This window comes from Pteropus vampyrus, unplaced genomic scaffold (genome assembly GCF_000151845.1).
Source record: "Pteropus vampyrus isolate Shadow unplaced genomic scaffold, Pvam_2.0 Scaffold263, whole genome shotgun sequence".
In the NCBI taxonomy this organism is placed as follows: Eukaryota; Metazoa; Chordata; class Mammalia; order Chiroptera; family Pteropodidae; genus Pteropus; species Pteropus vampyrus.
The window spans coordinates 789,753-805,539 of NW_011889044.1; the positions used below are offsets into that span (position 1 = coordinate 789,753).

The window sequence follows — 15,787 nt, forward strand, 5'->3', positions numbered from 1 at the left end:
AAAGAATGAATTTTCTTTTAAACTACAAAAAGGGTAATGACTAATGTCTATAAAAATAAATATAAAATGGCTACATAATGAATAAGGTAATTATTTTTTTAAAAAATGGAATTTCAAAACCCTAATGTTTAAATGTAATTTGACATGAATACTTCCAAATTTTCAGCAATCTCTGGACACTGCTGTTGCAAGACTGATTTTGAAAGCTGAAAACCACCAATACTAAAAAAAAAAATTTTACTAGTCAAAATGCACCAAAAAAGAAAAGATTTTTAATGTGACGATGGATTGCCTAATTCACATACTAAATTGTTCTATACAGGGAGATTTCACAATCCAGGAGCCATAGCCATGTTGCTGTAAGTAGGATTTCAACAAAGTTTTAGCTTCTTGATAGGATCCAGACATACACTATAGAAAGAAAAAAAATTGAATTATAGAATATAGGCAGAATTTGGTTTATGAAAAGTAAGTAGCCCTAATCTTGTCTCTTTAATTTGACATTTTAAAAATTAATAAAAAAATTTTCTGAATTCCTATTTGTTTCTCAATATGCTTTTTGGAACTAAAAATTTTCCTTCTCGACACTCCTAAATTTTTTTTCTTTTTTAACATTTTTAATTAAAAGAGTAATCATACTCATTACAGAAAACTTGAAAAATAGAGAAAATATATAGAAGGAAATAAGTCATCTGTAATCCCCGAACTATACACAGGCACCACTAATGTTTTGGTTTATTTCCTTTTGTTTTTTATAAATGAACATATAGATGAACTTAAAGCTTTATTGAGGTATAATTTACATACCATATATACACCCTCTGTAACTATACAATTTGATTTTTTTTGTACTAAGTTTATACAGATATGCAACCATCAACCCTGTCCAGTTGTAAAACAATTCCATCACCTACAAAGAGTTCCATTTGCTGACAAACTGTAATGGCCAGCCCCAGGCAACCATGAATCAATCTACTTACTCTCTCCAGAGTTTTGGTTTTTCTAGAAATTTCATAAAAAATGATTAGCACAATATATACTCAGTTGAGTTGGACTTCTTTCAGTAAGTATGCTTTCAGATTCATTCCTGTTGTTCCACGTATCCGTAGTTTGTTCCTTTTTATTGCTGATACGTCATATTATTTATGTATTCATGGGATGAGGAACATCTGGACTGTTTCCAGTTTTGGGCTATTACGAATAACACTGCTGTGAACATTTATGTATGAGTCTTGGGAGGATATCGGTTTATGTTTCTCCTCCAGTGGAAGTGCTGCTTCACATGGTAAGTTAGTTTACTACTGTAAGAAACTGCCAAAACATTTTCCAAAGTGACTGCGCCATTTTACATTCCTGCCAGCAGAGCTGTCCGGTTTCTCTGCAACAACTCCTGGAAAGTCAGTCTTTTGGACTTCAGTGGGTGTGCAGTGCTATCTCATTGTGGTTTGATTTTGCATTTCCCTAATGACTAATGAAGCTGCGCATCTTCTATATGTGTATTAGTCATTTGTATATCTTTGCCACTTTTAAAAACTTGGTTGTTTGCCCTCTTACTACTGAGTTGTAAGAGTTCATAATATATTCCAGATCCAAGACCTTTGCTAAGATGTATAATTTGCAAGTATTTTTTTTCCATGCTGTGGACTGTATTTTCATTTTCTTAATGATGACTTCTGAAACCAAGTTTTAAACTCTGGAGTCTAAATGATTGATTTTTTTCTTTTATGGATTGTGCTATTGATGTCATATCTAAGAAAATTTTCCCTAACATAAGAATACAAATATTTTCTCACGTTGTCTTTGGAAGTTTTACTGGGTAGATCTTTTAGATCTGTGAGCCATTTTGAGTTAATTTTTTCACATGATTGATATGTCCAATGTTCTGTTTTGCCCACAGACAGGAACTGTCCCAGCCCCATTTGTTGAAAAGACTATTCTTTCTCCCATTAAATTACCTTAGTCTTTCTGTACAAAATCAATTGCCCATGAGTGTGTGGGCTTATTTCTGGACTCATTCTGTTCCACCGATCTATGTCTATCATTATACCAATATGGTGTCTTGACTACTGTGCCTTTATGATAGGTTTTGAAACTAGATAGGGTGATTCTGCCAATTTTATTCTTTTAAAAAATTGTTCTTCTATGTCCTTTGGATTTACATATCAATTATTTAATTTTTTTATTAAAATTATTGGGGTGACATAAAATCAAATAAGTTTCAAGTGTACAGTTCAACAGTACGTCATATATATACCGCATTGTGTTCTCCACCCAAAGTTAGTTTTCCTTCCATCACCAACTATTTAATGACTTTTACCCACTTCCCTCTGGTAACCACTAATCCACTGTCTGTGGCCATGAGTCTGTTACTTTCGGTTTTATATCCCAAGAGTGTCAATTTTAGAATCAGCTTTTAATTCCTACACAAAAGCTGGCTCCTTTTTTTTTATAGAGTTTGCACTGAATCCATAGATTTAGACAGAATTGACATTCTAACAATATTGAGCTTTTCAATCCATGGTACAACTCTCCATTTATTTAGGTCCTCTTAAATTTCTCTCAGCAATGTTTCATTATTTTCAGTGTATAAGTCTTGCGCTTCTTTTGTTAAATTTATTCCTACGTATTTTTCTTATGCTACTGTGAAACTGTTTTCCAAATTTTAATTTTGTAGTGTTCATTCCAAGTACACAATTTATTTTTCTTTACTGCTCTTATACTGTGTGCTCAATTCACATATGACATAGCTGTTTGCTTTCCACAGGATATTTTACATACAAGGTTACATCGTTTAGAAATAAGAACAGTTGTTCTTTTTCCTTTCCAGTCTAAGATGCCTTTTATTTCACTTTCTTGCTTTGATGTGAACCAAATTAAACAGACATGGTGAGATCCGACAGTCTTGTTTTCTTCACCAATCTTGGTGGGGGATGGGGTAGAGTATTCAACTTTCCACCATTCAGTGTGGTGTCAACGGTAGGTTTTTAGCTGATGCTCCTTATTGGGTTGAGGAAGTTCACTTATACTTCTTATTTTTCCGGTGTTTTTATTGGGAATAGGTGCTAGATTTTGTCAAATGCATTTTGCACATCTTTTGAGATAAGTATGTAGACAGTGAACTTGAATCTATTCATATAATGTATTACATCAAATAATTTTCTGTTGTTAAATCAACCTTGCATTCCTGGAACAAATCTCCTTGGACAAGGTATATAATCCCTTTTATGTGTTGCTGGATTTGGTTTGTCAATACCTTAAGAGTTTTTGCATTTATGCTCCTGAGAGATACTGGTTTACAGTTCTCATTTCTTGTGATGTTTCTGCCCAGTTTTGGTATCAGGGTTTTATGAGCTATGAAATGTTCTCTCCTCCTCTAATTTATGAAAGATTTTTATATGATTTGTATTATTTTTTGCTTATGTTTGATATAATTCACTAACAAAGCCATTACCTGCTTTACTTCAGAGAGAATTTTACTGAATAATTCAATTTCTCTAGTTCAATCTGGATATTCTATTTAGTCAGGTTTTGTAATTTATGTCTCTCTAGGAATGTGTATGTTTCATCTAACTTGTCTAATTTGTTGAAAAAAAGTTGTTTATGTTTCCTTATAATTATTTTTGCTCTTTAGTATCTGTAGTGATGATACTTCTTTCATTTCAGATTTTGATCATTTGTATTATCTATTTTTTTCTGTTAGTCTAACGGATTATCAATTTCGTTTACTTTTTTCAATGAACCCACTTTTGATTTCATTGATTCTTCTGTTTTCTATTTCATTGAGTTCCATCCTATTCTACATTATTTCCTCCTTCCTACTTCTTTTATTTTGATTTGCACTTCTTCAAACATCTTGAGGTGAAAGTGCAAATAACCGATTTCAAGATTTCTTTAAGCATTTAAAGCTATAAATTTCTCTGTAAGCACTTCTTTGGTTATATTCCATAAATTTAAATATGCTATATTTCCATTTTTACTCAGTTCAAGGTATTTCTTAATTTCCCTCACAATTTCTTTAACTCATGGGTTATTTAGAGGTCAATTTCCAAATGTATAATGATTTCTGTTGTTAACATCCATATACATGTATAATTGTTATATGTTACTACCTTTTCACCAGTATGTTGCTCTTTGTCTCTAGTAATATTTCTCATCTTAACATATATTTGTTTGATATTAATACAAACAGCCCAGCTCTCTTATTGCTATTGTTTGCGTAGCATATCTTTTTTTCATCCTTTCACTTTCAATCTGTTTGTGTCTGAATTTGTCTCTTGCAGACAGCATACAGCTGGATCTTGCTTTTTAACCCAATCAGACAATCTCTCCTTTTTTTCCTAGAGCATTTAAACTACTCAAATTGAGTGTAATTATTGATGTAGTAAGTTTACATCTGCTGATTCACTATTTTCCAGGTTCTACATCTTTCATCACTCTGCTCCCTCTTTGCTGCCTTCTAGTCTTTTTAAAAATACATTTTTAGTACATGGAACCTGGAAAATAAATAGTATTCAACATTTGGACCCATTCAGAATGAGTTTCTATTGATTGTTAAGGCTTCATTTTCCTGTTTTTTACATATCCGTTTTTAGATAATATATTGTAACAACTCTGTGGATTGTTTTATTGCTCATAAGTTGGTTGTTTGTTTTAATTTAGCTTGCTTAAATTGTGAGATGTGTTTTTCCTATGGTGTGCAGCTGCTGTTGTCTCTTCTATTTTTTCATTCTTATTTTTGTCTTAGCCTGGCTTCCTAATGGTGCCCTTGTATCTGCATAGCTTAGTAATAAGCGAATGATTTCAGCAGACATTGTAGTCAAACACCTTAAACCTAAATGGCTTCCACCTTCTTCTGATCAATATGTCTGTGTGTGGCGGGGGCGGGGGTATAGTTAATGTTGCAGCCAGTTACCTTTCAGTTTTACGCTTTATTGGGTTCTCTGGGGTCTACCTGCACATGAGTGCAGTTTCTCAGTAGGCCAAGAATATAAGCAGAGTTTAATCTCATCCCTTCCATGGCTCCTTCATTTTCAAAATCGACCCAAGTTACTAATTGGTCCACCACTTGCCCCAATCAGGACTGCAGCTGCGGGCCAGCAAAGTTACTGATCTTTCCCATTTGTTTCCTACCAGGTTTGGCACTTTTGGCTGATGAAGCCACTAAACTGGGTCACCCATTACCCCAAATCAAGTCTACCCTCTCTAGTAGCAAATCTACTACTTTTGGTAGCCTCCTCACCAGTAAAACTACAGTTCTTGCCATTCAAACCACCAGAGGAAGAAGAGAGAACAGGAATAGCCTCCAGCAAAGGGGCCACAGGCTTCCATTCTTATCCAAAGTTCTAGCAGTTTTTTGACAGCTACCTTTACTCAGTTTGCAAAGGTGTGAAAAGATTGTCTTTTGACTATTTTGCCTAGTTTTATACTTGTTTTTTACAGAGATGATTTGCAACCTCTTTATGCCGCCAAACCCAGAAGCTGTCTAGATAAACTTTTATATTTAAAAATATGTATGTACATACAAACCTGTAGTTAATATTGCATTACAGATTGGGATTATGCAATTTGAGCATTAAGATATTGGTGAAATTAAGAGACTTTCACATAATACTGTATCTATCATTACTGAAACTGAAATGAAGTTATCAGAAACAAATTATATATGTTTAATAACTCGATAACATGAATAAGTCATATTATGAGAACATGGCTTATGCCATATTGAGTGAAAAAAGCAGATTAAAAAGATAATTATCCACTATGATCTTAATATTTTAAAATATATGCACACACTATATATATATATATATATATACACATACATATACATACATGACAAGAAACAAATAACATACTTACATTTTAAGACTAAGAGTATTATATTTGAATAGTAGATGGGATTACAAGTAATATTTTTCCTCTGTACTTTAAAATTGTGAAATTTTCAACTTAAACATGGATTTCATATGTAATACTAAAAAAAGAGTAAATTTTTTTAAAGAGAGGAAAACGGCTATCTATATTACCTACTCAGGCCCAAATCACATGCTGAAATTAAAGCTGTTTCACAACTTTCAGATAGGAAAATCAACTTATTTGGATACCTACTGTATTATTTTAGAATAACTGACCTCTATAGTTATCACAGTTAATATCGTATATAGGACATATTGTATTACTGCTTTGTCTGAGTATGACCGCAAGGTTTGTGCAATACTGTCAAAGGACACACCATACTGAGGTGGCCACTTTAAGTGGCAAAACTCATTCACATAGTCAATTTCTGGCATGTTCATTTAAAAATTAGTTTTACCACTACATGCCAATATCTTATATTCAAGAACTATTCAACTAACTTTCACTATGAGTCATCATCGTGAAAACCACACCATTTTAAATTACATGTCTATGATTAACATTATTCCTTAAAGGACTTACCTTAGCTGCATGGTATGTACTAGCTTCAAGTACATCATCTTTCTTAGCTTCACTGGCAAGCAGGTTAAATCGACTTAACATTGCAGCTTTACAAAGCCGACTTGCCATTGACACACCACTTTTAAATGGGGAACTAAGAGAAAAGAATGAAAGTCGCTAGTCATTATTCAATGATTTATGCTGACAATTGTAGAGATAAAAATCAACATAGTATCTATAGATATTTATCTCAATTATGTGCAATGCATACAGTGGAAATTTTTCACATAAAAATATTCTGAATATTTAATTACTTTCTGAAGCTAATTTTTTTAATGAAATTACAGTTTAAGTTAATATAGTGTTGCACTGAAAATTAAGCAGAAGCTGGATATGTGGAACATTTCTATTGTTTGAAGCAAAAGTAATCTATGGTGATCCAAATTAAAACAGTGGTTATACCAGGGACTGACTGGAAGAGGGCACAGAAATATTTTCTAGGATGAGAAAATGTCCTGCATTTTGACTGGTGTGATGGTTATACAGGTGTGTACAATACATATATCAAAACTGATGAAACTGTACAGTGCATTCCACTGCATGTAAATCTTAACTCACTATAAAAAGTAAAATCTACACACCCACCTCACGATCCTCTTACGCATGTATGTACATGTAGGTAAATATTGTTTCCATGTTTTTAATAAAAGTGGGTCCACAGATCATGTACGTTTTTTGCTTTGTAACTCTTTCCCATTGTAACACTTTATCTTCTCATTGCTTGCTCTTGTGATAGATTACAAACACTGCCCAAATCTTTCATTCTTCCCAACATGATTTCTCAGATTCTCCCATCAATAAACTGTGTCTGAGTCCTCTCCTCTTGAATTTGGGCTTTGTGACTTGTTTTGGCAAACAGAAGAGACCATGTGGTGCCAGTTCTGAGCCTGGGCCTCAGAAGGCTTTGTGTCCTCATTCTCTTGGGAGTGCTTCCTTAGCTGCATGAGCCAGCTGCAACTTGTCTATTGGAAGGGGACAAGAGCCCAGCTGTCCCTCTAAGACCTGCCAGTTAACCTGAAGTTAACCCCAGACGCATGCGGAAGCCCAACCGCATCAGTTCAAGTTGACCTAAGGACTTGTGAGCAGTAATAAATGGTTGTTACATTCAGTCATGAAGTTTTCAGGTAGTTTATGCAGCCACAGTTAACATACACTCCTGTGCATGAAATCTTTTGATCTCTATATAGTAATTTTCCACCATGATACTTTTGTTGTGATAATTTTTCAGATGATTCTTTTGGGCTTTTCAAGTATTAAATGATACTATATGTGATTATGGTAATTTTACCTCCTCCTTTCCAATATTTTATATTTTCTTTTTCTTTCTCTTGTCCAAATGCATTAAGTAAAATGTGAAATAACAGCAATAACAGTAAACAATCATGTTTGTTCTGGATTTTAATGCAAATGCCTCTGAGATTTCATCATCAATTAGGATCTTTTGGACTAATACATTTTAACCTTAACAAAAATATCTATTCCTTTTTCATTGAGTAGCTTTATCTAGAATATTTTGAGTTGTATTATATGCCTTCTTAGAATTTATAGAGATGAATATATGGTATTTTCCCCTATATCAATTAATTTGACAAATTATATTAATGAGTTTCTAATCTGGTATTATTTCTATTATGTTACTACTCTCGCGTTCCTAAATAAAACAGCAATTGGTATTGTTATGTAAAATATATTAATTTAATGTACTGCTAGATCCTGCTTCCTAATATTCCGTTTAATAACCGCTTGGATATAAAAGTGAGCTTGGTCTGTAACTTTGGGAGGAGCAGCAGGAATCTCCTATCATGTTTCAGTATCAATGACTGACTTGTTTCATAAGAGCATTGGAATGTTTTCCATCTTTTAAGATAGCATTGGAAATTTCTGTTACTTAAAGGTTTATAGAATTCCTCTGAACCACCTTGGAATGGCGTTTTCTTTGAGAAGGAGTCAGGGTACCTTTTTGATAACTTTCTCATGAAAATAGCCTGTTCAGATTTTTTTCCTTCTCTATACCAGTTTAAAAATGTTTTTTTCCTAGAAATTTATATATTTCAATCCATGTTTTCAAATACTATTTACATGGCTGAACAAAAAAGTTTCTTATGATTCTTTTAATTTTCTCTGTTTCTGAGTAATTACTCTCATTTTTATATGAGATTAATGGATGATATTTTTCACAAAATCATCTTTTTATGATTCTTTCTAACTTTTTCCATTCTCTAACTCTAATTTACAATTCTAGTTTTATTAATTTCATTCTACTTATTTCCACTATTTGTTTACATCGGCAATTAAAGTACTGGCTTTTCCATTCAGCTTTGCTTTAGCTGTATATCTTACAATTTCTGATATGTAATGCTTTTAATATTCGTTTTCTCGTTATTCTTCAGTTTCATTTTATATTTTCTCTTTGAGGCAAAAGAGAACTTTTCTCAGTGACAGAAGTTTCTAGTATTGTGATTTTGTCTTTTATAGTTTTATTACATCACAATCAGATAATATTATCTATATTGCTTCTACTTTTTAGAATGCGAGATTTTCTTTGCGGTCTAACATATGGCCAATTTTTGTCAGTTTTCTGTAGGTTCGTAAAAAAAAGTAAGTGTATTTTATATTTTTATGGTACAGATATTTTAAAATCTACCATGTTATTTAAAAGTGCTATATCCTTGCCTATTGTTTTATCTACTTGATCTACTGTGAATGGAAAGAGGTTAAATTACTGTCTCAACTAGTAATGAGTTTCTACTTTTCCTCTTCTCTTCCATAATTTCTGCTTTATATATGTTGATAATATGCTATTTACTTCATAGATATTCATGATTGTTCTGTCTTCCTTGTGAATTTATATTGCTAAAGTGTCCTTTGCCTTATGTAATACTTTGGGATTGAATTATACTTTGTCTAATATTTAGATCACGTCTGCTTTCTTTGTGTTTGTAATCGCCTGGCAAGAATTTAACCATAATAAATGAGTTAAACTTGTTATACATTATTAATTTCATCTTTGTTATGCTACAATTTTATGTTTTCAGCAAACAAGTTTTTAATGTTTTATAGAAGACCTATTTTGTTTGTATGTATGTAGTTTATTAGCAGTGATATACTGCTTTATGCTGATTCAAAGCATAAAGAACGTAATTCACTCTAGCTAAAACAATCAGTAGTATGCTTGACTGAGTTTGTACCAAAAAACATTTGTATGTGGTCATAATTTAAATCTGTCTTTCACACAGAAAGCAAATGTAGGCATTTAAACTTTTAACATTATTCATTACCTCATTATAAATGTATGTTCACACTAAAAGAAAGATTTAAGTTTTACCTGATAATCAGTGGCAAGAATATCACAAAGAACTTGTCTAAAAGGCATAGTGATCATGGTTAAGGACAAAGGCTTTGGAAATAAAATGTCTGCATCGAAATCCCAGCTGTGTCCCTTACTACTAGTTGACTTTAAGCAAGATATTTAACCTAGCTTGAATCTCAGGTTTTATTTATTTATTTTTTAGCTATAAAAGAACATAATGCCACTTAACGTACAGGGTCCTTCTAAGAAGGCAGTATACGATAGTTCTCACACTTAACTACATGTGTAATATGTGGAAGAGCTTGTGAAAAATACAGACTCCTGAGCCTTCAAATCATAAATTTAGATTCAGTAGGAGAATTTGAATTTTTAAAGCAAGTACATTATATGACTCTAATGCTAATGGTCAGGACACAATACCTGGAGAAACTCAGGTCTACAAACTGAATTTGAATGCTGGTTCCATCACTCGCTATGTAATTTCTCATCAGAAAAATTTTTTTTTAATTAGTACAATACCTGCAACATAGTCATACCCAATTAATGATAACTATTATTACTGCTTTTCATAATTTTAAAATTTTTATCAAAATGTTAGAATAAAAAAATGTATTAAATGTATTCTTTAACTTAAGCAATATGTGATTTAAAAATAAAATAGTTATGCTAACCTTTCAGTGATCTTCCCACTGAGGCCATCCACAATCTCCAAAGAAATGTCCCCTTGTGCCCAATTCAGACTCAAGGATCTATATTCCAAGTCTGTCTGAAGTAGATACGCAGAGGGTACTAAACTAATCTGAGGTCGGTTGACCAAATAAAACATCGGAAGTTTTGAAGTGAGTGCATCATCAACACGTTGTTTGATAGCAATTTCTAAGCCTCTAGTATCACTGCAATTCCCATCACCTAGAAAGCAAAAAACAGAACAAACACCATATTGACATCAAAGACCATACCAAGAAAATAACTGGAGAGGGTCTGACATCCATTTCTTTACCCTTATCTTGCAACCTTTCCTTTCCTACTTTTATTCTCTTAGCAGCTTCTTCTGTATTCTTCAGCAGAACCAGGACAATATAACGACAGAATTTTTAGTCAAAAAAGAGTCTTCTACAGAAAATAATGAATTAATACTCCAGGGAATAAAAGCAAAGAGCCAGAGCTGACACGGAAAAAGCATGGTACTTTTTAACAGAGTTCTGTTGGAGAACTGGCTCATTCTGTCTTAATTTCTCAGATTACAGAATAAAATCAGCACATAATATAGCAGATAAATATGGCTGGGAAAAGCTTGGTGAAAGTTATTTTTCCACATCTAAGGGCCACAAGTTACAACTGTTCTAGTACCACAATGTTCTAATTTCACAACACAAAGTGTTTTATAGAATAACTATTTCTGGTTAAAATTGTGGGCAATACCAAAAACATAGAGTTCTCAGTTAAAATAACTGTTAAAGAGAGCTCAAAAAGACTTAGTGTTATTAATGTAAAATAATGGGCTGCATCAAACTTAGGATAGAAGTTAAGGAAGAGTCATTCCCACTTAAAAATTAGTTATCATAAAGCAGATCTCTTTCTGCCTTAGAGGGTCAGAGGTTCTAGAGGGTCAGAGGTTCTCACAACAAAAGATTCTTAATATACCACTAGACATATTTCACAAAGTTTTGTGCCCACGTCATTGGAATTGTTGAGATAGCTACCTGACTCACACTCATTATGACTATTTGGGAACTAGAAACTGATGTTAAAAGAACATGAGTTGCTTCTGACACTTTTTAAGCACTTCTTTGATACTAACAAAAGATACTAACGAATGAAGGCTAGTTAAGTTAAAGATATACTTGGGCACAGAAAAAAGTTGGGAAGAAATAAGATCTGGGGAATAGTCATTGTATTTATAATGAAAAGAAGATATAGATTCAAAAAAAATGTTATATATTTATTACGCACTGTCCTACAGACTAAATATGTCCCCACAAAATTCATATACTAAAACCTAATCCCCAACGTGATGTTACTTGGAGGTGGGGCCTCTGTGAGGTGCTTAGATCATGAAGGTGGGGCCCTCACGAATGCGACTGGTACCCTTGTGAGATCCTCACCCCTTTCACCACATGAGGACACAGTAAGAAGACAGCCATCTATGAACCAGTAAGTAGGCCCCCACCACACACTGGACCTGCCAGCCCCTTGATCTTAGACTTCTATCCTTCAGAACTGTGAGAAATAAATATTTGTTGTTTAAGCCACCTAATCAATGGTATTTTTTTGTAGCATCCAAAACTAAGGCATACTGTAATTAAGATGTTGACACGGGTCTTGGCTAAAATAGCAAGACACATTTAGAAAAAGGAAAAAAACCTTACAAGTCAAACTCAGTGTAAGACTCCTTAAACATCAAATTGTTTCACCTAGATGTTTTAGCGGGGTGCTATAAAAGCTAATTTAATAGAAAAAAATTGAGCATATTAATGTTTTATTAGAAATTTTACAATTTCCTATATATGTATCTTAAATTATTAACTATATCTAAGGTATAATTTTCTAAGGCACATTGTTAAATGGAAAAAGATACAGAAGAGTATAAATTGTATGATCCCATCTGTGTAAAATAAAAAACAAGTATGCACGTACTTCTAGAAGCATAAACTATATTTGGAAAAAAAAAACCAGCAATTACGCAGTAACGATGGATACCATGAAAGTAAAATGGGTTCCTGGGCATGAGGACGGCAGGAACTTTTCTCACTGAATATCCTTTGAATCTACTGAATTGTGAAGCATGTATTTCTTATACAAAGAAAATAAGCTTAATTTTAGAAAATTACACAACCACCATTTTCCTATTTACCATTTATTAAAGCCATGCCAAACAAAAATGGCAAGAAAACATAGCATTCTCTATATATACACAACTGAAAAAAAAAATTACCTACAATTCCTAAGGAAATGGGTATAAAATATATAGACCAAAAAAAAACAAAAAAAAAAAACAGAAATAGCATTACCTAAAAACAAAGATATTACCTGAAGATCTAAAGCCTGCACATGTTATCATTAACAAAAATTAACAGAAAACAAAGAACCAAATACTTGTGGTATTTAAATTGTTTCTTGAGTGACTAACACTTTGAAATACCCAGGGCTTTATGAAAACTATAGAAACAAGCCCCCAAATTGTCAACGATATAATGTCTGGAAAACCATTCAAATATACAGATAATATATTATAAAATTGTACACTTGAAACCTATATAATTTTATTAACCAATGTCATCCCATTAAATTTAATTTAAATAATGATATATACAGCATTCTGTAATATCCCTCACCAAAGAAAGAAGTAATTTACTAATTTATGTTGTGTTCTAGTTACCTGCTACTCAGAAGAATCAAGATCATAAACAAATGCATGAAAAAGGCATAAGAATAGGAAAAAACCAAAAAGGGCATTTAATATCTTTCTTATTTCAAGGATAACAATATAAGCTATTTTATTTGAGAAGTTCAAGGAAACATCTTCCAAAAGAAAGAGGAAAAATTGAAAATTGTGCAAACTAAATTATAAGTTCAATATTTTAATCAATACTTAAAATATTGATTCTTGGCCTCCTGATAAGATAACAAACATCATATTATACTAAGGGTGATTACAAGTTACCATGAAATGAAAAGTTCAACAAAACAGTAGATCTGGTTTTTTATCTTAAGGTGTTGTGTATGTAAAACCTAATTTTATACTGATAAATACAGTTATTTACTTGTGAAAAAGCCAGTAGGTACTGGAATTCCACTCACCAACAAGTATGTTGCTGATATAAACTGGCTGTATAAAGTGACTCAGCAATGCTCCCTGTACACCAAGCACTTCCCATTTTGTCAATTTGTCACTTGAGGACATACTGCTTACTCTATTAACAACATCTGCAGGACAGTAGACAGTCAGATAAATTTTGCCTTCAACAGCCACGTGAAGACTCAGTTCTTCATTGGCTTCAAATGCAGATATAGAATGTGGATTAAGGCGCCTAGAAAAAGAAGAGAAGTTTTCTTTTAAAAAAAGCAAAGTTGACAAGGTAAAATCTACATGTACCGAACTGTTCTCAAACATGTTTAATTTACGTTTAATTCCAGTAACAGAAACAGATGCAAACCCAAAGCAAGGTAGGAATGGAGTAAGTTGGTTCCACAATATTAATATTCAACAGAAAGTAACCATCTTTATAGCTTCTGACAAAGATAAATTCCATAGTACTGCCATTCTTACCGTCTCTTAAACGCAAATGAAAACCTAATTTTTGTCCCTACCATAGCTTGTGAGTTACTTCTTTTCTCTGCATGAAAATCTTTTAAAACTACAAAATGAAGGAATGGAAAAATAAAACTGATGAATTGTATTCAAGATTCATCTGATAAAATGTTAAAACAATAAAATCTAAAACTATCTTTCTTGACATGTCTCTCGAGGAATGCTCACCTCTTTTCCAAAGGTGTTACTGAAAGGATTTTTAACAAAATATTGACCACTGTTATCTCCAGATGATTAGACTTGAAGTGAATTTTACTTTACTCTTTGTGCTGGTCTGAATCGTTTAAATTTCATGCTGAATGAGGCTACCCATTCATCAGATAATGAAGTTTTGGCCACGCATTGACCAGAAAAACAAACTGCATTCCTTAACTCCTGTATGAATATGTGAGGAGTGCCTGAATCCATATTTTTCCTAAAGTGTATGCAGTCTTAAAACCGGAAAGGAGATTTTCAAAAGCATAGAAAAGTAAATGCTGAAGTACGTGGAATGTGTAAGTAGTAGTCATAGATCAGACCGAGGGGAGGGGAGGGAGAAAGAATCTGTGGCCTCTTGCAGTCTACAAATAATATAGCAGGGTTGGAGGCAGACTCTGGATAGAGATAAATTTGCTTGCTGAAGGGTTACGGAGCACCTGACGCAGCCACCCAGCTGCTTCTAAAAACAACTTCCATAATACTTACAATTGTGACTTAATCTGGGCTGATCCCTTAGGCAACTGGTTCATATAGAGGTAAATGTTGATATTCTGTTTGAGAGTGAGTAAATTAGAAGCTGGTTCTGTACAGAATATTGATTTTTCCATCATAGCAGGATTTTTGCTGTAGAAGAGTAGGAGTTGTCTATAAAAATACCTAAAATAAAAGGGTTGTAACTTTATCATAAAGTCATAAAATCTAAAATGGTGTCTCTTAATAAGCATCACATTTCTGTGTATCATGAATGATATTCCTGTCAAAAGTTCTGATATTGATAAGAACTACTAAAATAATCTCAACCTTATGTAACGAAGAATTAAGTCCCTTAAGAAGTCTTAGGTGAGCCCAGTCTGCCCTGGACCTGCCTTACAGCACCATGTCCTGACGACCACTCCACTCTCATTGCACAGTGGAGTCCTCGACTATCACATCCCGCAAAGACCCACCACGTCCCTACGGATTCCTCCCTTCTTTCTCAGACAGTCCTACTCCCAGCCTCCTAAAGGAAGTGTCGAGTTTCTGCCTTACTTCTCTATTTCCCCTTTCCTGCTAAAACAAACAACAGTTGTTCCTGTTCCTTAGTTGTTTTAAAGACAAAAACACAGGAGCACAGAAATAATACAGTGAAGATCGTAAGCTTTATTAAGAACTAAAGCAGATCTCTTGAAAAACATTACTAATCAGGGAAAAATACTATTTTGCTTATTAAAAAACATGATTTAAATCCAATCATCAGGAAAATGTACATAGTAAAAAATGAAGCACCAGTATATAACAGTGCCAAGCATGGGAAGAAATAAACCCCAAAGAGGTCTCTTTACAGAGGTCAAATAATTTAATAAGCACCAAGGGGGTTGGGAGGACAATAAATTCCATTACCTTCATGGACTTCCCCCAAAACTTTACTGTTAATATTATAAGGTTATTTCCTTATTATTAGAGATACATACTTAAGTTTTTCAGATAAAGTAGTATTCTAAATTCGTTTT

At 33.1% G+C, this 15,787-nt stretch overlaps 1 protein-coding gene across 2 annotated transcripts in view; it reads right to left on the reverse strand.

The window, feature by feature from the left end:
• Positions 1-244: 244 nt before the first annotated feature.
• ADAD1 (adenosine deaminase domain containing 1) overlaps positions 245-15,787 on the reverse strand; it is a 32,510-nt gene continuing 16,967 nt past the window's right edge. The window contains exons 7-11 of one of the 2 annotated variants that reach the window (XM_011375166.1): positions 14,784-14,954; positions 13,589-13,818; positions 10,459-10,696; positions 6,439-6,571; positions 245-411 (exon numbers count right to left, since the gene is read on the reverse strand). In XM_011375166.1, coding sequence (XP_011373468.1) covers positions 298-411; positions 6,439-6,571; positions 10,459-10,696; positions 13,589-13,818; positions 14,784-14,954 — 886 coding nt within the window. In that variant the 3' untranslated portion in view covers positions 245-297. The remainder of the gene's footprint in view (positions 412-6,438; positions 6,572-10,458; positions 10,697-13,588; positions 13,819-14,783; positions 14,955-15,787) is intronic. The other variant, XM_011375167.2, reaches the window with a different exon arrangement.